General features: G+C 37.5%; 1 protein-coding gene and 1 pseudogene across 9 annotated transcripts in view; one reads left to right on the top strand and one right to left on the bottom strand.

Moving 5' to 3' along the window:
• The window catches only part of ANAPC1 (anaphase promoting complex subunit 1), a 121,075-nt gene that overhangs the window by 70,243 nt on the left and 28,989 nt on the right, over positions 1 to 21,843 (top strand). For 5 of the 9 annotated variants that reach the window (XM_021087035.1, XM_021087032.1, XM_021087031.1 and 2 more), the window contains 11 exons: positions 927 to 1,105; positions 3,950 to 4,176; positions 7,225 to 7,343; positions 11,397 to 11,668; positions 13,798 to 14,032; positions 16,341 to 16,432; positions 17,706 to 17,840; positions 18,014 to 18,096; positions 18,995 to 19,073; positions 19,821 to 19,895; positions 21,642 to 21,718. In XM_021087035.1, the coding sequence (XP_020942694.1) occupies positions 927 to 1,105; positions 3,950 to 4,176; positions 7,225 to 7,343; positions 11,397 to 11,668; positions 13,798 to 14,032; positions 16,341 to 16,432; positions 17,706 to 17,840; positions 18,014 to 18,096; positions 18,995 to 19,073; positions 19,821 to 19,895; positions 21,642 to 21,718 (1,573 nt within the window). The remainder of the gene's footprint in view (positions 1 to 926; positions 1,106 to 3,949; positions 4,177 to 7,224; positions 7,344 to 11,396; positions 11,669 to 13,797; positions 14,033 to 16,340; positions 16,433 to 17,705; positions 17,841 to 18,013; positions 18,097 to 18,994; positions 19,074 to 19,820; positions 19,896 to 21,641; positions 21,719 to 21,843) is intronic. The other 4 variants (XM_021087037.1, XM_021087036.1, XM_021087039.1 and 1 more) reach the window with 1 other exon arrangement.
• LOC102164575 lies at positions 7,372 to 9,087 on the bottom strand (annotated as a pseudogene).

Raw genomic sequence — 21,843 nt, forward strand, 5'->3', positions numbered from 1 at the left:
ATTTATTCTGAGTTGTGTCTGATAAGCCCAAGCTCCTGATCCCTCCCACTCCCTCCCCCTCCCATCAGGCAGCCACGAGTCTTTTCTCCAAGTCCATGATTTTCTTTTCTGAGGAGATGTTCATTTGTGCTGGATATTAGATTCCAGTTATAAGTTATATGGTATTTGTCTTTGTCTTTCTGGCTCATTTCACTCACTATGAGATTCTCTAGTTCCATCCATGTTGCTGCAAATGGCATTATGTGATTCTTTTTTATGGCTGAGTAGTATTCCATTGTGTATATACACCACATCTTCTGAATCTACTCATCTGTCGATGGACATTTGGGTGGTTTCCATGTCCTGGCTGTTGTGAATAGTGCTGCAAGGAACATGCGGGTGCATGTGTGATGACTTTAGTATGTGTCTGTCAGTGAGCGATAAATTTTATTTCTTGGTGTTTTTAATTTGCATTCCTGACCACTCATTGGATAGAGCATCTTTTTATATGTTTATTGACCATTTGTGTTTTCTCTTAGGGAAATGTCTTTTTTTTTTCCACTCCCCTTTTTATCTTTTTTTAAGGCCATACCTGTGGCACATGGAATTTCCTAGGCTAGGGGTCGAATTGGAGCTACAGCTGCCGGCCTAAACCACAGCCACAGCAGCGCCAGATCCTTAACCTACTGAGTGAGGCCAGGGATCGAACCTGCATCCTTATGGATACTAGTCAGATTCATTTCCGCTGTGCCACAACGGAAACTCCAGCAGTTTTGTTTTTTTTTTTAAAGGAAACTTTCATACTAATCTCTGATGTCAAGACTCTGGTCTCAGTAAGATGAATAAATCAGTTTCTTATTCATTAAGATAGAGTTTACACACTTAGAGGATAATTGGGACATTGGCAAGTCTAAGCGAAAAATGTTCTCCCTTCCTTTCACCTTCAGGTTTCACTTTAAGAGACTTGGAAACTCTTCCCTTTGGAATTGCTCTTCCCATCCGAGATGCAATTTATCACTGTCGGGAGCAGCCCGCTTCTGACTGGCCAGAAGCTGTCTGTCTCTTGATTGGACGTCAGGATCTTTCCAAGCAGGCCTGTGAAGGAAACCTGCCCAAAGGAAAATCTGTGAGTGTCCACATAGAAAGTCAAAGTTCAGTTTTACCCTCCATAAAAACAAAGTGGAAATGTTCTTGTTTTCCTTTAAGTCTATTTGCAAATGTATATATCAGATGATCTTTTATATTATAAGCTAGATAGAGTTTAAAATTGGACAAATCTTATTGATTGTAAATTGAACACAGGAAAGGGAGATTTTGTGAATGCTCCGTCTTTTCTGGGCCTATCTTTGCCCTGAGTTAGGACAAGAGCTAAGTTAGTGGAGCAGCCACCACGACTGATTCCTTACTGGTACCATATCCGTCATTAACTTCCTAATTGCGACATGGAAATATCCTGGATTTAACATATAAAAGTTTATTTGAAGGGGCACTAATGTTGTTTAGATGCTGTCTTAATGTTACCTCTCCTCAAATATTGCCCTTCATCAACCTTCAAATCTTTTTTTTTTTTAGTTTTATTGGAGTATAGTTGACTTACAATGCTGTGTTAGTTTCAGGTGATAGCAAAATGAATCAGTTGTACATATACATATATCCATTCTTTCTCAGATTCTTTTCCCATATAGGTTATTAACAGAATACTGAGTAGATTTCCCTGTTTTATAACAGTAGGTCCTTGTTGATTATCTGTTTTATATCTTACATCTTTTATATCTGTAGTGTTTATCTGTTAATCCCAAATTCCTAATTTATCCCTCCCTCAAATCTGTTCTTTTAACAAATAGAAAGTGAAGTCCATCATTAATTTTTAGTCATCTCTTTTTTAAAATGAGCCTCCTTTAAAACTTAAAAGTGGAACTTTTAAAACTTCTAGAACTCTAGTCAATTAAAAAAAAAAAAAATGGTAGCATTGCGTTACCCTGAGGATTGAGGAGAATTTGGGGTGGTTATTTTATGTCTCTGAGAAAACTGCACATTTGGCTCATCTCTTATTAGCCTTTGAACCAACACATAAAATCCACATTAGACCGTATGCTGTTAATGCTTCTTCAGAGACTGAAACATTTATTTCTGACATCTGCAGTTGGCTCCTAACATCAGAGTTGATAATGGGTCTGTAACAGAAGCAGTTTCCATGAGGATCCTGTCCCCAGCAGGGTCATACAACATATCTGTCTTTTTTTTTTTTTTTTTTTGACTTTTTGACTTTTTGCCATTTCTTGGGCCGCTTCCGTGGCATATGGAGGTTCCCAGGCTAGGAGTTGAATCAGAGCCATAGCCACCGGCATATGCCAGAGCTACATCTGCAACCTACACCACAGCTCACGGCAATGCCGGATCCCTAACCCACTGAGCTAGGCCAGGGATTGAACCTGCAACCTCATGGTTCCTAGTCAGATTCGTTAACCTCTGAGCCACGACGGGAACTCCCAGCATATCTGTCTTTCATTCTGCACTTAAATAACAACTCATAGTTGAATTTGCATTTGTCTTATTTTAAACAGAAAATCAAATGTTTTTTGCTAGCAATAATAATATCCCTCCCTTGACCAATGTAGGTCTTTAGCACAACCTCTTTTGTTGCTATGAGTGAGAACAGTTTAGCATCATTAGCACTGGAACCAAATGGTATTGATAATCATTCATCTGTATTTAAATGTTATTTTAGGGAATTCTATCTAAATTCAGTTCGTTTAGTTATTTGAGGCTACATTTTATTATTTATTTATTTATTTATTTTTATTTTTTATTTTTATTTTTTTATTTTTTGGTCTTTTTGCTATTTCTTTGGGCCGCTTCCGCGGCATATGGAGTAGGGGTCCAATCGGAGCTGTAGCCGCTGGCCTACGCCAGAGCCACAGCAACGCAGGATCCGAGCCGCGTCTGCAACCTACACCACGGCTCACGGCAATGCCGGATCGTTAACCCACTGAGCAAGGGCAGGGACCGAACCTGCAACCTCATGGTTCTTAATCAGATTCGTTAACCACTGCGCCACGACGGGAACTCCTACATTTTATAAAGCTATAAATTTATCAGCTATTTGCGTTTGTATTTTATAGCCAACTGACCTATTAGAATGTAGGTTTTTTTTGAACTTAGGTATTCCATAGGAATCATATAAAGTTGTATTTAGCATTTTTTTCTGGCTTTTTTTTTTTTTTTTTTTTTTTTTTTGCCTTTCACATTAAATGTTGCAGAACTTTAGCATTTCACGTAGAAATTAATGTTTTATAGCAAGGAGTATAAAACTCATTGAAAGAAGTGACGATTTCTGCCTTTCACATCTGTCTTGAAGTCTAATTGAATTATTTGGACTGGGAAGGCTCATATTAATATAAGGACATACTGAGCTTATGAGGGCAGAATGATAACCAAGGAATAACTCTTCTCACTTGTTTTGCTGCATTCAGTCCCTTTCCTTTTAGGAAATTTTATTTGGAACATTCTTAGTGAAAAATAAAAGTGAAAACCAGCCATGATCCATTCTGTTTAAAGTGAGAAAGTATTATCTGAGCTCCTCTTGCCCTGGGTTTATATCCTCCCAGTTGTTTACTTTTGCTTCTACTAATCAACAGAATATTTAAATTAGTGTGGGCTCTTTAGTGACAGTGAGTGGGGTTAATATTCCATTTGCAGTAATTTGTTTCCTTTTAGGAATATTTAGGATATAGCTAGTATATGTGACTATATCCTTGGCTTAGTAAAGAGCGTTTGCAAGTGGGCACTCTAATTATACTTAAAAAACAGATGTCTAGGTTAGATTCCCAGTGTACATTGGGAACCCAGTCCTGCACTGCTTGGGGTATATTTTGTCTCTGCACTGAAGCAGCCTTGATGGATCATCCTGTGTATGCTCATATTCAATACCTGAATGTTGACTGGTTTTTAAATTAGTATTACAACCCAGTCTGTTACTCAGGTGCTCTCATCAGATGTTCCTTCAGGAACAGAAACTGAGGAGGAAGATGATGGCATGAATGACATGAATCAGGAGGTGATGTCACTGATCTGGAGTGAAGACTTAAGGGTGCAGGACGTGCGACGGCTTCTTCAGAGTGCACACCCTGTCCGTGTCAATGTGGTGCAGTACCCAGAGCTCAGCGACCACGAGTTCATTGAGGAAAAAGAAAACAGGTAATGCAAGACACACTGGCATCTCTAAAGCCACTGAAAAGATAAAAGTACCATGTATTTTAAGTTTTCATTCAACTTTAGTAAGCCATGCATGTTTTCAAAATATTTTGGCATTTGATGACATGTTGTATTTCAGACCCTCCTCTTCCTCTTGAAATAGAGCTGCGTGCTTATTAGAAACGGTGAATCGAATACCATTTTGCTTATAGTTACCTTAAGAATTTACAAACAAAGCAAAATGCTAAACTCATTCTCTCATTCTTCTGTATCTTGACCAGGAAAGTAAAATATTTTGGTTTTTTTTGTTTGCTTCTTTAGTGTAGTTTAAACTTAACACTGGTATTTTTTTTTTTTTTTCTGATGTGATAGGTAATACTCAGTAAGCCTTCTCTCCTGCCACTCTCTAACATGGAGCCCTTGATAAGTTGTAAGACTCAGTAGCAACCAGTGTCACATGCTTCTGACATTCCAGAGCTATTGCTTTGGGACAGTTCAACTTATATTTTAAACTTCTCTCCTGTTCTTTTATCTCCCTTGTCTCTATCACCTGTCAGTCCCAGTGTTTTTTTGTTTGTTTGTTGTTGTTGTTGTTGTTGGTCTTTTTTGCCATTTCTTGGGCCGCTGCTGTGATGTATGGAGTTTCCCAGGCTAGGGGTCGAATTGGAGCTGTAGCCACCGACCTATGCCACAGCCACAGCAACTTGGGATCCGAGCCTCGTCTGTGACCTACACCACAGTTCACGGCAATGCTGGATCCTTAACCCACTGAGCAAGGCCAGGGATTGAACCCACAACCTCATGGTTCCTAGTCAGATTCGTTAACCACTGAGCCACGACGGGAACTCTCCCAGTGTTTTTTTGTTCTTCTTACTTTACTTACCGTACTGCACTGCTTTGGGGTAAGGACTAACTATACTGAACCACAGGCTGTTGAGGATCGGAGTTAGTCATAATCTCCCTAACACTGTTTCCTCTTTAGTACCCAGGTAGTCACCTAAAGGAGGAGGTGTATGAGAGAGAAGTGAGAACACAGTACTTGGCATGGGCTCTGAAACACTGCTTGGCCACTGACTGCTGGACGACTGGAGAAATTACCTAACATCCTGCTGCCTCACTTAGTTCAGCTATAAGAGTAGGCATGACGGTAGCAGTCACACTCACAGTTTGCTCTGTGTATCAAGTTGGTCATTTCTACGTAGTGCTCAGAACACTGCCTGGTACATAGTAATGCTGAGTGTACTCAGCCATTAATGTAAGAGTTCATTGATTGGGTGATGCTGATTTTTTTCTTAATTTTTAATATTCCTTTCTTCTTTCCTTTTTAGGGCCGCACCTGCGGCATATGGAAGTTCCCAGGCTAGGGGTTGAATTGGAGCTGCAGCTGCTGGCCAAACCACAGCCACAGTAGCATGGGATCACAGCTACATCACAGCTCATGGCAATGCTGGATCCTTAACTCACTGATCGAGGCCAGGGATTGAACCCACATCCTCATGGATACTATTCTGGTTTGTTTTTGCTGAGCCATCACAGAAACTCCTTAACTTTTTAATATTTTTAGAATCAGATTATGTCTTTGAATCCCTAAGCATTTTTAGGTGTTATTAGCTTAATTGGCAGTGTTTCTTTTTTCTTAGTATCTCATGAAATAGTGATGCATCTTTTTTTTTTTTTTTTTTGTCTTTTGTCTTTTTAGGGCCACACCCACAGCATGTGGAGGTTCCCAGGCTAGGGGTCAAATTACAGCTGTAGCCACTGACCTCACCACAGCCATAGCATCACGGGATCTGAGCCACATCTGTGACCTGCACCACAGCTCATAGCAATGCCAGATCCTTAACCCACTGAGTGAGGCCAGAGATCGAACCCACATCCTCACAGATACTAGTTGGATTCGTTAACCACTGAGCCATGACGGGAACTCCAGTGATGCATCTTAAAATCAATAACATCTTAAGTGAAGGGATACACTTACTGTTTTCATTATTATAATCTTGTGGATTATGTATAATGTTTCTACTAAAAAAATCTATGGATGTAGCCTCCTGGCCTCATTCTAAACTTCCCTGAATTTCCGTGATTCTAAATTAATGTGGGGCAGTGTTCCCAAAGAATCTTAGGGCTGCAAAATTTTCCTCCCTAATGAACTACAAAAGCAACTATATTTATGCACAGTTAGGAGGGAGGGTGCTTGTGAATAGCTTTGTCTGCAGAGAGAATTTTAGCTGCTTTTTAGCCTTAGAAGGGATATTTCTCTGTCTTCAGATATAACTTCTGTTAAGTGTTTCCTGGTTATAAATGCTCCTCCTTCCACAGTTTGTTTGATTTTGCTTTAAGGGGCTTTTTATATTTTACAAGTTAAAACAAAAGTTAAGGAGTAGTGTGCAAACTAAAGAGTAGTGTACTAGTGTCAAAGCATGACCTATAGAAGCCATTTTCAGCCTTGAGCATAATTGATATATAGCGCTGTTAGTCCTGTAAATCCTAGCCGTTGAGTAAATGAAACCGACTTTGTCTTTCTTAGAGACACCACGAAATCCACTGACCCACAGAATAGGGACTTTCCTTTTCCCCCTTGCAACCAGACCATAGTGGTGGCACTTCTTATTGATAAAAAGAATAAAGGAAGGATCCAGATGTACTAGGGCAATTAAACAGAAAAAGAGCACAGTGAGGAAACTCAAGAAATATAGTATTTTCCTCTGAGGGGGAAGCTATTTAGAATATTTAAATTAAGTAGAATTTTAGATTTTCCTTTTTGGATCCCTAGGGAAGTTGACTTAGTTTATGGAATAGCTGGTATTTAATTCAAAGCAAATATGACAGAAAAAGGAATTATGTCTCTCCCTTAGAGTTTCTTATGGGAGTAAGAGTATTAAAAATGAGAATAATGATGTTTGGATGATTCAGCCACATCTTCATATGGATTTACTTTGCTGTGCCTTCCTCTTACACAGCACTGCTGCTTTTGAAATACTTCGCAACAGGTTATATTCCCAGTTTTTTTGTTTAAAATTTTTTTACATGTTGGTTTTATTTTTATTATAGGTTGCTCCAGTTGTGTCAGCGAACTATGGCTCTTCCAGTAGGACGAGGAATGTTTACCTTGTTTTCATACCATCCTGTTCCGACAGAACCATTGCCTATTCCTAAGTTGAATTTGACTGGTATGTTAAATTTTGGGCTCAGCAAGAAAGGAAAATGATTAAGATATGTTTAGTGGAGTTCTTTTGAATTATTTTAGTTAAAACCAAAGACATGCTCTTTCTTTTTTTTTTTCCTAAGAGAACAAATCCACTTTTATTTATTTAATTTTCAATAAGTTTAAATCCTTGAAGGGTACAGCATCGTGAGGATTCTGTGTCCAGTGGCCTTAGTAGAAAGGTTGCTTTGGAATTTGGCATGAACCCTGCCACTGTTGCTGTGAGCATGAGTTGCCTTTCCCCAGATTACTCTGGTTTTGTTAGGTTTTCTGCCAGGACTCACTGTGTTATTCTTTGCTTTGTACACATGAACACACCTCTTGCCTAGATAAAATTCAGTTTCATCTCGGGCATAAAGACCTTCAATTTTAAGAAGAGCTGTGTGCTCCCTCTGGTTCCAGAGACCCCGCTTATAACCAGCAAAAATGGCCTTGGACCAAAACCTTCCTGACCTATGTGTTGTTTTAGAAGTCCTCTTCCCAGCAGGCCTCCACGGGCTCCAAGATGGCTGAAAGAGAGAGGGCAGAAATGCTCTTTCTATCCTTAGTGATTTTAAATATTGTTCATAGCTACTGTAGTGGTTATCACAGCTCAGATAGCAAATCAGACTAAACATTGAGGGAAGTAGAATATAGCCCATTACTAATTTTGCTTCTGATGAGATCCCTTTCAAAATATTAAAAAAGGCAGCTGGGAAAGTTCAGGAAGATGATACTCATAATGATGAAATTATTGAACTTTAAATAAACTTGAAGTATAGTATGTAAAAATGCTTAGTTTCAAAATGTCTTGTTATGTCTTAGTGTGAATAGATGATCCTGTACAAAAACAAGAAAATGTACTAAGCAAAAAGGGCCACTCATAGTAGTTCCTTTTGCTGCAGTTTACTAGTGTTAGCATTTGGTTTATTTGTTTCCCAATTTTATTTCACCATTTTATACGTTTGTATTTGTTTCATTATCAAAATTTTAAACCTGTTTTAGAAATTGTTTTAAAAATGTACTATATAGCAAGTGAGCATCCTTCTATATCTATATATGTGTATATTTGTGTATATGTATTGTATATGCATTTTAAATCAACTTCATTTTTATTTGCTCCAGAGTATTTCTTTTTTTTTTTTTTTAATTTTTTTCAGAGTATTTCTTTTAATGGAAGATAGTTTATATAAGCAACCTGATATTGTTGGAAATTGTTTTTTGCCATCATATTGTTGGGATGTATTTATCTTAAAGTTTATTTAGGGTAATTGCTTAGAAGTAGAACTCCTAGGACAGCAAGATTTTAAGGCTTTAACATAACATATTGTCAAATTCCCTTTCTGGTTGGTTGCATGTGTTTTTTCTTCTGCCAGATATAAATGTGCGCATTTCTCAATGTTACTGATTATATTGGGTTATATATATATCTGGTTTGAATGTGTGCTAAAGTTGACAATTATATACAGTTGAAATTGTTACTGAAAAATCCCTCGAAGTACATAGTAAATATGGTTTTATGAGACCTGTACAAAAATATATATATAATGCATACAATAATATATAGGATATAATATATGCAAATGTAATTCCACCATATTCTCAGTTGCATAATTAAAAAACCAGGGACCCACTCAGATTTGTAAAGAGCTTGTGTTTCTAGCAGCATGCAGAAAATGAGATGAGCTAAGTGAAGAGCACATTCCCATGTCCTGTGTCATGCCTATTTTGGAGCCATAATCTCATTGATTATGAGATTACCTTCAGTATTTTAATTGTTCTGTCTCTTAGAGATAAAACAACCATGGCAGAATCTGAACAACTATTGAATCTTGATGGCAGCATTGTGTATAGGTGTTCATTTTATTAATCTTTCAACTGTTTGAATGCTTTCATTTAAAAGTTTGGGTTATAAAGAAAATCTCATTGGTACATGTTAAACTGTGTTAAATCTAGGCACTAATGCTGAGTGGGCGTGAAAAAATAAATACCTGAGTCATTGTCTCCTTTTTTGCTGATACATTTAGTTAAATCTGAATGATTTAAAAGGTATTTATGGGAGTTCCCATCATGCTTCAGTGGTAACGAACCCAACTAGGATACATGAGAATGTGGGTTTGATCCCTGGCCTCACTCAGTGGACTAAGGATCTGGCGTTGCTGTGGCTATGCGTAGGCCGGCAGCTATAGCTTTGATTGGACCCGTAACCTGGAAACTTCCATATGCTGTGGGTATGGCCCTAAAAAGTAAATGAATGAATGAATGAATAAATAAATAAAACGTATTTATGACATTGATCCCAAAGTTTTATTCTATTAGTGAATTCTGGTAGAGTCTCCTCCCAGACCAGCCCTCCACCAAAAGATATTGTTTTAATGATAAATTCATTTAGGGAAAGAAATACTTTGTTTAGCTTTCTTTTTTTAAGGGCGAACCTGCAATGAATGAAAGTTCCCATGCCAGGAATTGAATCTGAGCCACATCTGCGACCCATGCTGCAGCTGTGGCAACGTGAGATCCTTTAACCCACTGTGCCAGGTGGAGGATAGAACCTGCGTCCCCTGCAGTGAATCCAGCTGCTGTAGTCAGATTCTTAACCACTGCACCACAGCAGGAACTCCTGTTTTAGAAAATTTGCTTCACTTTTTTATTATTATTTTCTCTGTCCTTTTTGAGAAAGTTAAACTTATGAACTTGTCATTACTGTGGTACTGTCACAGACCAACATTTGAGTTAGCTTTTAGATACAAAAAGCAAATGGTAAATATAAATATATTTTATTTTATGCTTGTTTGTGTGTATTATTACAAATAAGATACTGTGCATCTATTTAAAATTTATATAACTTTCAGAACTCCTTTAAAATCACACTTGCAAACCTCTAGTGTACTGTATAACTTCATGTACTATTTGGAATATTTATTTTAAATATTCACCCATGACTTCAGCTAATATAGAATATTAAGAATATAAAGAGAATTCAGTATTTGTTTGTACAACATGTAGATCAATATCAGAACACTCAAGACAAGGAATTCAAAGCGAACATAGCATCATGAACATTTTATTTATGTTGCTCCTAATAAATTGACCGTAAATGTAAATTTAGTGAATACTCCTGTGGTTCCCTGGGTAACTCAGATGTATAAAATGATATTTTTAAATGTATTTTTGAATGCATTTTGGCCTTTTTAACAATAGTATATGGTTAGATTTCTATACAGAGACACATATGTACATATATATATATATATATATATATATACACACACACATAAGAGCAAGTTCTTTGTCCGTTTTTCTTTTTATCTTTTTGCCTTTTCTAGGACCGCTCCCGCAGCATATGGAGGTTCCCAGGCTAGGGGTCTAATCGGAGCTGTAGCCACCGGCCTACACCAGAGCCACAGCAACGCAGGATCCGAGCCGCGTCTGCAACCTAAACCACAGCTCACGGCAACTCATTAACCCACTGAGCAAGGCCAGGGATCGAACCTACAACCTCATGGTTCCTAGTCAGATTCATTAACCACTGTGCCACTACAGGAACTCCTCTTTGTCCCTTTTTCAATACCATTTTTCCTTAATGCTCAGAGAAAAAAGATGGGATGGCTAATTAACATCATTGTCATCAATCACATTTTGGAATTTATTATTCATGTAGTTTGTGATGTTAATTTTTATTTTATTTTTTTAATAAGCTTCCTGCTGTGTGAAGAAAAGATTTTGAAGCAGTGGACAGATATCCTAATCAGATCTGTATAAGGTTAAATTGTTATCAGTTGTCATAGTATAGTCTCATGTATTTTGGCAGAAAGGACAGTGAATTATTTTACACAGTTAAGATTTTTCCACCTTCCATCAAGTTTGACTCACATGTGTAAGAGTTTAAGTACACATAACCTAATACCATTCCAAGGATTATGGGGTTATGGGTTTTGAATGTAGGAAAAGTCATCTCCGTTCTCAAAAACATAAATGTAACAATTTTGGTTTTGTGGATTTTTCGTCACTCAATTGTAAATTTTGTTTGCCTGATCAGGGCGGGCCCCTCCTCGGAACACCACAGTAGACCTGAACAGTGGCAACATTGATGTGCCTCCCAACATGACCAGCTGGGCCAGCTTCCACAATGGTGTGGCTGCTGGCCTGAAGATAGCCCCTGCCTCCCAGATCGACTCTGCCTGGATTGTGTACAATAAGCCCAAGCACGCCGAGTTAGCCAACGAGTATGCTGGCTTTCTCATGGCCCTGGGTCTGAATGGGCACCTTACCAAGCTGGCTACTCTCAATATCCACGACTACTTGACCAAGGTGAGCACTTGTGCTACCGGTCCCTGCACTGTGCTACCACTGGGCTATTGCCATAGCTCCAAATGGTTGTGTTTGCTTTTCTTCCGTCTTGTACCTCATGGTCCATTCTTCTCCTAGCAGGCAGAGTAATCTTTCTCAAAGTTAAATTGGAATAGATCGCTTCCCTGCTCAGACTGTTTAGTGATCTTCCATTGCTCTTAATGCATGTTCTAGAAGCCTATGTGATCCTGCTCACTTCTCCAGCCTTACTCCCTGCTTATTTTCCCTTGTTCCCTGTACTCTAACCATGGAGACTATTTTAGCTCCTTGTTAAATCAAACTCTTTTTCTTGGCTTTCTCTTCCACTTGCATGCCAGAAAAGCATACCCATGTAAAGTATACACTTCAGTGGTTTTTATTATGTTCACACTTGTATCTCCTATTGTTAAGTTTAGAACATCTTCATCATCCTGTGAAGGAACTTCTTACCTAGTAGCAGGCACTCTTTTTCCCTCTCCCTCCAGCCCCTGGTGAACCAGAGTTCTGCTTTCTGTCTCTATGCATTTGCCTATTATGGACTTTCATATAAATGGAAGCAAACAATATGGGGTCTTTTATGACTGACTTCTTTTACTTGTAGCGTTTTCAAGGTTTGTCCGTGTTGTACCGTGTATCATCACTTCATTACTTTTTATTGCTGAATAGATACTTTATTGTATAGCTATACCGTATTTTGTTTATTCACTCATTAGTTGATGGATATTTGAGTTATTTCTACTTTTTGACAATCATGAATAAGGCTACTATAAACATTTATGTACACATTTGTGTGTGGATAAGTGTTTGCATTTGTCTTGGTTATATTCCTTGGAGTGGAATTGCTGGATCATATGGTAGCTGGTGGTTTAAATTTTTGAGGAACTCCAAACTTTTCCAGAATGGCTGCATCATTTTATAATCCCACCAGCAATATATAATGGTTTCTCTGCATTCTTGCCAACAATTATTATTACCTCTTTTTTAAATTACAGTCATCCTAGTAGGTATGAAGTAATATCTCCTTGTAATTTTGGTTTGCACTGGTTTCCCTGATAGCTAAGGCTATTGAATATCTTTACATGTGCTGCTCGTGTGTCATTTGTATGTCATTTTTGGAGAAATGTCTATTCTAATCTTTTGTTTATTTTTTAATTGGTTGTCTTTTTATTGTTGAGTTACAAGAAATCTTTATATATTCTGGATACCAGTCCATTAAGATAGAAATAATTTACAAAAATGTTCTCCCATTGTGTTGTCTTTTGGGTTTTCTTTTCACTTTTTGGTGGTGTCTTTGAAGCACAAAAGTTTTAAATTTTGAAGAAGTCCAAATCATGTAATTTTCTTTTGGTTGCTGTGCATTTGGTGTCATATCTTAAGAAGTTATTACTTAGCCCAAGTTCGCAAAGATCTATACCTATGTTTTCTACTAAAAGCCTTTTAGTTTTAGTTGTATCTTTAAATCTCAGATCCATTTGGAGTTGTTTTATGTTTGATGTAAGGAAGGGGTCCAGTTTCATTCTTTTGCAAGTGACTTGACAGTTATCACAGCACTGTTTTTGAAAAATCTCTTCTTTTCCCATTAAATTGTCTCAGCACCCTTGTAGTCAATTGGATATCGATGTGAGGGTTTATTTTTAAATCATCACAGTCATTTGTTTGGTCCCTCATGTGACATCATTTTCTCTCACTTTCTAAATTTGAAGTTGTTGTGTCTTCTCCCCCGCCCCCCACCCCGGCCCTGTACCACTTTCCTTAGCTAATTTGTACTCATTCTTCAGATCCTATTGTAAATTTCACTGTTTAGAGATTCCTGATAATTCTCCAGTTCCTCCTAGTCCTAATTAGGCTTTGTTAAAATAGTCCTTCATAACCTTTATACTTTTTCATTGTGTGAGTTTTTAATGATATATATTTTAGTTTAACACTTTGCCCCTTCAGGGGCACTAACTTCATGAGAGCAAAGACCATGTCTATTGTCTGTTTAGTTTGTTCTTATATTCTTGGAACCTCTCACTATGGCTATCACATCAGAGTACTTATTAAAAAGTACTGGGAGGCAGTATTTTATTTAAGATGATATGACTTAAGTCTCATTCTATTTTCTATCTTAGGGTCATGAAATGACAAGCATTGGGCTGCTCCTTGGTGTTTCTGCTGCTAAACTAGGTACCATGGATATGTCGATTACACGGCTTCTTAGCATTCACATTCCTGCTCTCCTGCCCCCAACGTCCACGGAGCTTGATGTTCCTCATAACGTCCAAGTGGCTGCGGTGGTTGGCATCGGCCTCGTCTATCAAGGGACAGCTCACAGGCACACTGCAGAGGTCCTGCTGGCTGAAATAGGTATGGTGTCAGTAATGCTGTGGTCTCAGAAGCACACATTTCCCATTCCACCAAAGTAAAAACGATAGTAAGATTCTAACAATTGAGGAAAAAATGCTAGCTTTTATGAACATAGAATGATTTATACCAATAAAGAAAAAACTGCAAGTAGTGTTTTTCAAGGCTGATATGACTGTGCAGGTTATTAGTCTGCATACTTACTTGGCCAGCCCATCATTGAGCTCCAGTACTCCTATTTAACGCAGTAGCCTTTGGTCTTAATCACGTATGAGTGTGCTGGTTGTCCTGCTGTCTTTACCAGGCAATGTCTGGCAGTGGCCTGCACTTAATGTTTTGATCCCTAAAAGCAGAGTGTTTTTTCTGTTGGACAATAGCACTTCTAAGAATAGAAGTGATTGTCTCCTGCTTTCCTCCTTTACATGCTGGTGGGTATATTAGTGATGAAATGCATTTTTTGTCTTTTCGTTTTTTGGAAATGTGTCTTATGTGTTGTCATCTTTTCCTGACAAATGGAAGTGCTATTGGCCTTATTAGTTTCTTCAGTCATTTAGATACATACTTACAAATCTTGTTCTATCCCTATTGAGGATCTTTTCTATATATATTTAAGGGTAGCCCCAAAATTGGCCTGAGCATTTCTGCTTCAGTCTGTAGATCTATGGCTCTCCTCCAGACGTCATGTTGTGGGACCCAAGCTGGAGGGTGGGCTTTCATGGTGGTGACAGAAAGGCAAGAGGGAGAACTGCATAATGGAAGCACATTTCAGGCCTTTGCTTACGTTAGGAACCAGGTCAAAGCCAGTCACATGTTCGGTGAAATGGGAGACTGTTGAGAATGTGGATGTATATTTATGAGCCATGTAGGGCAGTAAGGAGTTGGGAGCAACAGTTCTGTCTACTACAGTGATGAAATAAATTGTTCACAAAACTGAAATTTTCCTGTTAGCAGAATATGTACTAGCATAAATGATTGGTCTGAGAAATGTTTACTCAAAAGATTCTCAAGACTGACTTTTAAAGCTTGTTCATCTACTAGGTAATTTAATATTCTTTGGCTGTATCGTAATGATTTCTAATGATGCCAGCATTACACACATCTCACAGCCATAGCACATCACTTTCATGTTGTATATAGAGGATTTTATCTGGATTCATATGCATAATTACATAATATATTTATTAATCATCATAATTATAATCAAAATATACCCGTTTTTATACTGCCCTTTTCATATGTCATTGTCATAAATGCTTTTAAATTTAATTTTGTATTGTGTACTAGCTCACTGAGTTGGTATTCTATAAATTGCCTAATCATTTTTTTATTTTTCAGGACTTTAGGTTTTTTAAAAATTCTTTGGTGTTAAGCAATAAACATTACACTGATTACTTGTGTATAATTTTTTTTTTTAATGTTTTCCTGCGGCTGTAATTCCAGGAATGCAAGCTATTTTTTGGGGGGGAACGTGTCTATGTATAATATGTTTTGCTGCTCAAAAAGCGTGGAGTTAGAGTTAGGGGGTACTTTTTTTTTTTAAGTATGAATTTTATATCCAGTCAGACATTTAGCATCAGTACAGAGAAGTTCTATCATAGCAGGGCTCAGTACTAATATAGATTCAGAGTAAGTGTCTGGATGCATCATGTTTAACGTTCTTAAAAATTTAAAGGAAGTGTCGTTTCTGTTTGTTATCAGTATTTGAACATTTTTTCACTACATCTAATGAATGAATTTGAAAATAAGAAGAACAAAAGGAAAGAAATTACAAATTGAAGCTTTTTTTGAGCATCATGCCCCTTAAAAAAATTTTTTTCCTGCTCTTTTTTTAAAATGAAACCCAAAGTTTGGCAGTATTTTAAAGTCATTGCTTTCAAATTGGCAAATTAGGAGTTCCCATCGTGGCTCAGTGGTTAACGAATCGGACTAGGAACCATGAGGTTGCAGGTTTGATCCCTGGCCTTGCTCAGTGGGTTAAGGATCTGGTGTTGCCATGAGTGTGGTGTAGAGCTCTGGTGTAGGCTGGCGGCTACAGCTCCGATTGGACCCCTAGCCTGGGAACCTCCATATGCCACAGGAGCGGCCCAAGAAATGGAAAAAAAAAATTGGCAAATTAGAAGAACCACTTTGGGGCTTTATTTTGTAGCAGACTGTAGTTGTGGACACCATTTGGGATAACATCAGATCTTTCTGAGTGGGGTTATATTGAATCCACAGTTCTTAGAAGACTTATTAGAAAGTCAATTCTAAAAGTTTTATGAACTAGGATTTTAAGAGGCCAGCTTGAATTGTGCTGCTTTCTGTTTTATAGGACGGCCCCCTGGTCCTGAAATGGAATACTGCACAGACAGAGAGTCCTACTCTTTAGCGGCTGGCTTGGCCCTGGGCATGGTCTGCTTGGGGGTGAGCACAGTCTGTCTTCAGTTACGACATCTGCTTTTAAGACAATAACCTTGGCACTTTACTCTGAAGACCACTCTGCCTTATTGTGACTTAACTTACCCAGATTCTCAGCTCTTCCTTCTTTTCTGGATATTTCTCAAAGTGCCAGGTTTGGGAAGGGAGAGAAATTGTAGTGAAGAGTGGGGCTTTAAGGTTTCTTTCCCCTGGCTTAGATGTAAGTGTTTATGAATGAACTAAGGGAATGACGTTTTTCAAAAGGAGCTCAAGACATAAGATGAAGAAGTGACAAGTCACTCAGTCAGAAAACGGTGAAAATGTGTGTATGATGGGAACCCTTAAGGGTCTGTAGTCATTATTAGAAATAAATCGTAACCTTCTTTTGGAGCCTTGGTGTTCACTCAGTACCCCAGAATTTAGCCACAATTGCAGCTGCTTTGTGACAGAATGCAGAATCACCCTGACCCATCTTTAACCCCATCCAAGAGACATAGTGTTGAGTTAGCAGAAACATTTCATTAAATGAGTTTGTCAGCTAGAATCTAGGTCTTTGAAGAACTGCCAATACATTGTTACAGTGAAACTGAATTATATAAAGAAAATTGACTGTTAGGTTTATGATTCTTCACATTTGATGCGTGAACTAAAGAGACAGATGATACAGTGCAAAAGCATCATACTGGGAATTGGGACCTGAATTCTGGTCATGACCAGTGAGTCGTGCCATTTAACTGCAGTCATGTCTGCTGGTTAAGCAACTTGATAGACTGGAGCCAAATTGCCTTGTTTTATATGCATTAACTATGTAGCCCTATGCTAATATTATGTAGCCTTGAGTGTAATCTCTCTGTGCCTCCCTTTTCTCACCTTTAAAACTGAACTGTTTAATAGAATTATATTAAGTAAGTTAATCAATGTTAAACACCCAGAATTTCCCTGGAAGAGAGTTAAGTGTTCAGTAAGTTATTATTATAGTTACTATTGCCTGAATAGTTCATAGTAGTGAAAGGATTCACATATTCATAGTTCAGATTTCATTTACCTACCTAGTATTTTTTTAACTCTTAATGCAGTTAACTGTATTTTGAAACCTTTGTGTATTTTATGAAATTATATGCATTATATGTATAATGATTTTTAATGAAGTATTTTAATTGATAAAAAACCTCAGGTACCTGGCATTGAAGATAGTTTCTTCTTTTCTTTGTCATTAGTATGTGTTACGGATCTCATTCCATAAGACCTCCTTTCACATGTGTGTGATTTTGCTTTCCAGCATGGTAGTAATTTGATAGGCATGTCTGATCTCAATGTTCCTGAGCAGCTTTATCAGTACATGGTTGGAGGCCATCGGCGCTTTCAAGCAGGGATGCACAGGGAGAAACACAAATCTCCAAGTTACCAAATCAAAGTAAGTCCAGATCAAGCAACAGATCAACATTATGGAAGCTAGGAAGTTAATATGAAAATAGTAGTTTTCATGTCAACATTTGTAAACATGTTAATTTTAAGCATAGGCTAGTATTCAGAAGAATTTAAAATAATTCAGAACTCTTTTATACAAATAAGATTTTCTTTCGATAGGAAGGAGATACCATAAATGTGGATGTAACTTGTCCGGGTGCCACTCTTGCCTTGGCAATGATCTACCTAAAAACCAACAACAGGTACTGCATCCCTTGCGGTGATGGTGTGACTTCTTTTCTGACCTCACTAGGAACACTAAATAGTCTTACTGTGTTTATCTCCCCTGTGCTAGATCAGCCTGGTTTTAGTGCTGTCAAATGCAAGTTATATAGATTTTTATCCAAAAACCATACATTTTGTTATTTTAATGATATTTGATAGTATAGTTGCCAGTTTCTAGCCACTTTTGTTTTATAGTTGTCACTGGCAATCAAACAATGTCCAAATTCCTTTCCATTAATTTTGTAGGTTGTTTGTTGTGAGGACTTGTTAAATTAGAAATACTTAACATTCTTATATTCCTGGTTACCATTCATAAAAGTGGTTTCTAAGCTCTTAGTTCAAGAGCTTGCCTAATGACCATACCTTCTGCCTCCCCAACTCCTAGTAAATAGTGCTGACACCTGAAAGTAGACCTTTGGTGTTTATTCTTTGACATTTTGCATAGAAGAGTAAGTTGGACAGGAGACAGACAGTAAACCATGTTCTAAAAGTCTTAATTTAAAAAACTTTCTAAGAGTCAAGAAATTTTTCAAAGTTGTAAATTCCTTTTTTAGAAAAAGTGAGTATTTGCAAAATTAACAAGGTGGTTAAAACCAGATTTATTCATCGTTTTCATAAAGGCATATGTCATTGCTTCCTGAGCACTGGAGATACTTCACTGAAGAAACAAAACTAAAGATATCTGTCCTTAGGAAGCTTATAGTAAGGCATACCTACATACCTAATAAATTTTACATTGGAGAATGTAAAATACTATGGCAAAAAGATAGGGCAGTTGTTGGAGTGGAGAGAAAATTCTTGAAATTTGTCTTGGGATTCTTGATTATCTTGCCCTCTTTTTGAGCAATAATGTTTACTGATATCCTCCACCAACAGATCCATTGCAGATTGGCTCCGAGCTCCTGACACCATGTATTTGCTGGACTTTGTGAAGCCAGAATTTCTCTTACTTAGGGTATGATACTTTGCTATTTTTCCTCTCTGTTAACATGAGGAGTCTATTGTGATTCTTAAGTTTAGCTTGCAAATATAAATGTCTCTCTAAGAGAGCATTTTACTGTGGATCCATCGTGTGTGTGTGTGTGTGTGTGTGTGTGTGTGTGTAAAATTGGTAATATTCTTTTGAAATTCCCCCGGTATAACTGTAGAAATTGCCAAGAAAGGCAACCGCATTGATATGTAAAACTTGGAGTGACATTTCAGCTTCTCACATTATTATTCAAAACTTCCTACTAAGCAATAATTGACTAGGGCTTCATTACGTCTTTATTTTGCACTCTTTTGTTATTAAGGATGCAATCATACTATTAAAGGCATTATTAGTAACAGAAATTGTTTGACATAATTGCTTCAAATTTTTCCTCTGCCTTGATGGTTAAATGTACTTAGCATATGAAAGGCTTTAAATTATGGTGACAGAGCTGTATGATTTTTCTTTTATGGAACAAGTTTTAAAAACTTCTTCCAAGGTATCCAAACTTGGATGATGACGAACTCAATTTTAGGGGGTCTTTTTGTGGTAAAATGTAAATCTTCAGTTTATTTTAATGAGTTAGCTTAGGTTGATACTATATACCTTATTTTTCAAAATGTTCATCAGTTCAGAACTAATTCTTAATTGTTCTGTTTATGATATTGACTTTGTTACAAAATCTATGAACTTTATCTGCTGTAACTAATTTTTCTGTATTGCATTTTTAAGACACTTGCTCGATGCCTGATTTTATGGGATGATATTTTACCAAACTCCAAGTGGGTTGATAGCAATGTTCCTCAAGTACGTATGTATAATAAGTATTATATCTTTAATCACGTGAAATTATGATTTCTTGTGGGATTTCCAAAACCCTGAAAGTACTTTTTCTCTTGAAGGCAGTATTGATGTTTTTCTTGAAAACATAGGAACTTTCATTTTAAGATTGTGTGCTGAGCACAGACCATACTTTCCTTTTTCAGTTACAGAGCCCTAGAAATTGTGATTTTTTTAAAAACTAAACGTCTCAAAGAACCCTAAAAAAGTATTCTGACATTTTTATCCTAATTAGGTACATATTTATTTAAGGTACTGTTTTACCCTGTGATAATTTTTTATATTGTATATAATAAGTGTTTTCAATTACTTAATGGACTTGGTGTTTATGATTTGATGATTTGCAGTACATAAGAAGATTTTATCATAAGCATCTTCTGAATACTTATTGGTTTATTATAGAAAGCATCCTGATGCTTTCTGAACAGTCTTCTAAAAAGAATTATAGGAATAGGAGTTCCTCTTGTGGCTCAGTGGGTCGGGAACCTGACATAGTGTCCATAAGGATGCGGGTTTGATCCCTGGCCTCCCTCAGTGGGCGAAGGATCTGGTGTTGCTGCAAGCTGTCGTGTGGGTCACGCATATGGCTTGGATCCCACATTGCAATGGGTGTGGCATGGGCTAGCAGCTGTAGCTCTGGTTGGAACACTAACCTGGGAGCTCCCAGGTGCTGCAGGTGTGGCTGTTTAAAAAAAAAAGAAAATATAGGAATAAATATTAAAAGTTTTACTTCTGTGTACTTATATGCATACGTTTAGAAAATATATACCTTTATCTTTTTTGGGGGGGAGGGGTTCTGTAACTGCAGCATATGGAAGTTCCCAGGGGTCAAATCAGAGCTTCAGCTGCTGGCCTATGCCACAGCCATAGCCACGTGGGATCCAAGCTGCATCTTGGACTTCCACCCCCGCTCGCAGCAACGCCATATCTGTAACACACTGAGCAAGGCCAGGGAGCGAACCCGCGTCCTCATGGATCCTAGTCGGGTTCGTTACCACTGAGTCACGATGGGAACTCCACCTTTTTTTTAATTTGTATTTTTTAAGTGAAGTGAATCAAGTAAGTTCTTGTTTGTTAAAGCTAGATAATCTGTGTTTTTTAAAAAACATTCTTATTCACTACCTATGCTGAAAGGGAAGTGTTTGTAAACCCTAGTTATAGATTAACGTAGATGGTTTAGTTTAGCTTGGGTAGTGAATCTAGTAACAAACTTCACCTTTGGTAGGTAGGTAGGCTTAATACTAGAAGCCTACCTTCTAGTAGCCACATCTGCAACCTACACCACAGCTCACGGCAATGGCCATATCCTTAACCCTCTGAGCGAGGCCAGTGATCAAACCCACAACCTCATGGTTGCTAGTCAGATTCGTTTCTGTGGCACCACGACGGGAACTCCTGTGGTCATCATCTTTTTATTTTAGTTGACTGGTGTGAAATATTATTACTCTGTTATTGATTCAGAATGTACTAAAGTCCGCCAGTTTATATTCATTTATATTCATTTAGTCCTGTTATTTGGCCCATCTTAGATTTGAAATTGGATTTCATTCAATGAGAAATGTGATTGCATTCAATATAGGCCTCTGAATGAAATGGTTTGATAAAGCTTATTTTATGTAAATAAAGCCATAATAAGCAGTATGTATTCTTCAAATTATTAAATACCTGTAACTTGAATTTAATGTCCACATGTTCTTGTTTTTATCTTGACAGATTATAAGAGAAAATAGTATCTCTCTCAGTGAAATTGAGTTGCCTTGCTCAGAGGATTTGAATTTGGAAACTTTGTCGTAAGTCATGAATTGTATAATACAGACTAGCTACTCTAGCACCTGTCAGATAAATGAATTGAAATATACTGTATAGGAGTAATACTGTTTTGGTTTGAGTGATTCTGAATCTGCCACGTTTCTAA

Source organism: Sus scrofa, chromosome 3 (assembly GCF_000003025.6).
Source record: "Sus scrofa isolate TJ Tabasco breed Duroc chromosome 3, Sscrofa11.1, whole genome shotgun sequence".
Classification (NCBI taxonomy): domain Eukaryota; kingdom Metazoa; phylum Chordata; class Mammalia; order Artiodactyla; family Suidae; genus Sus; species Sus scrofa.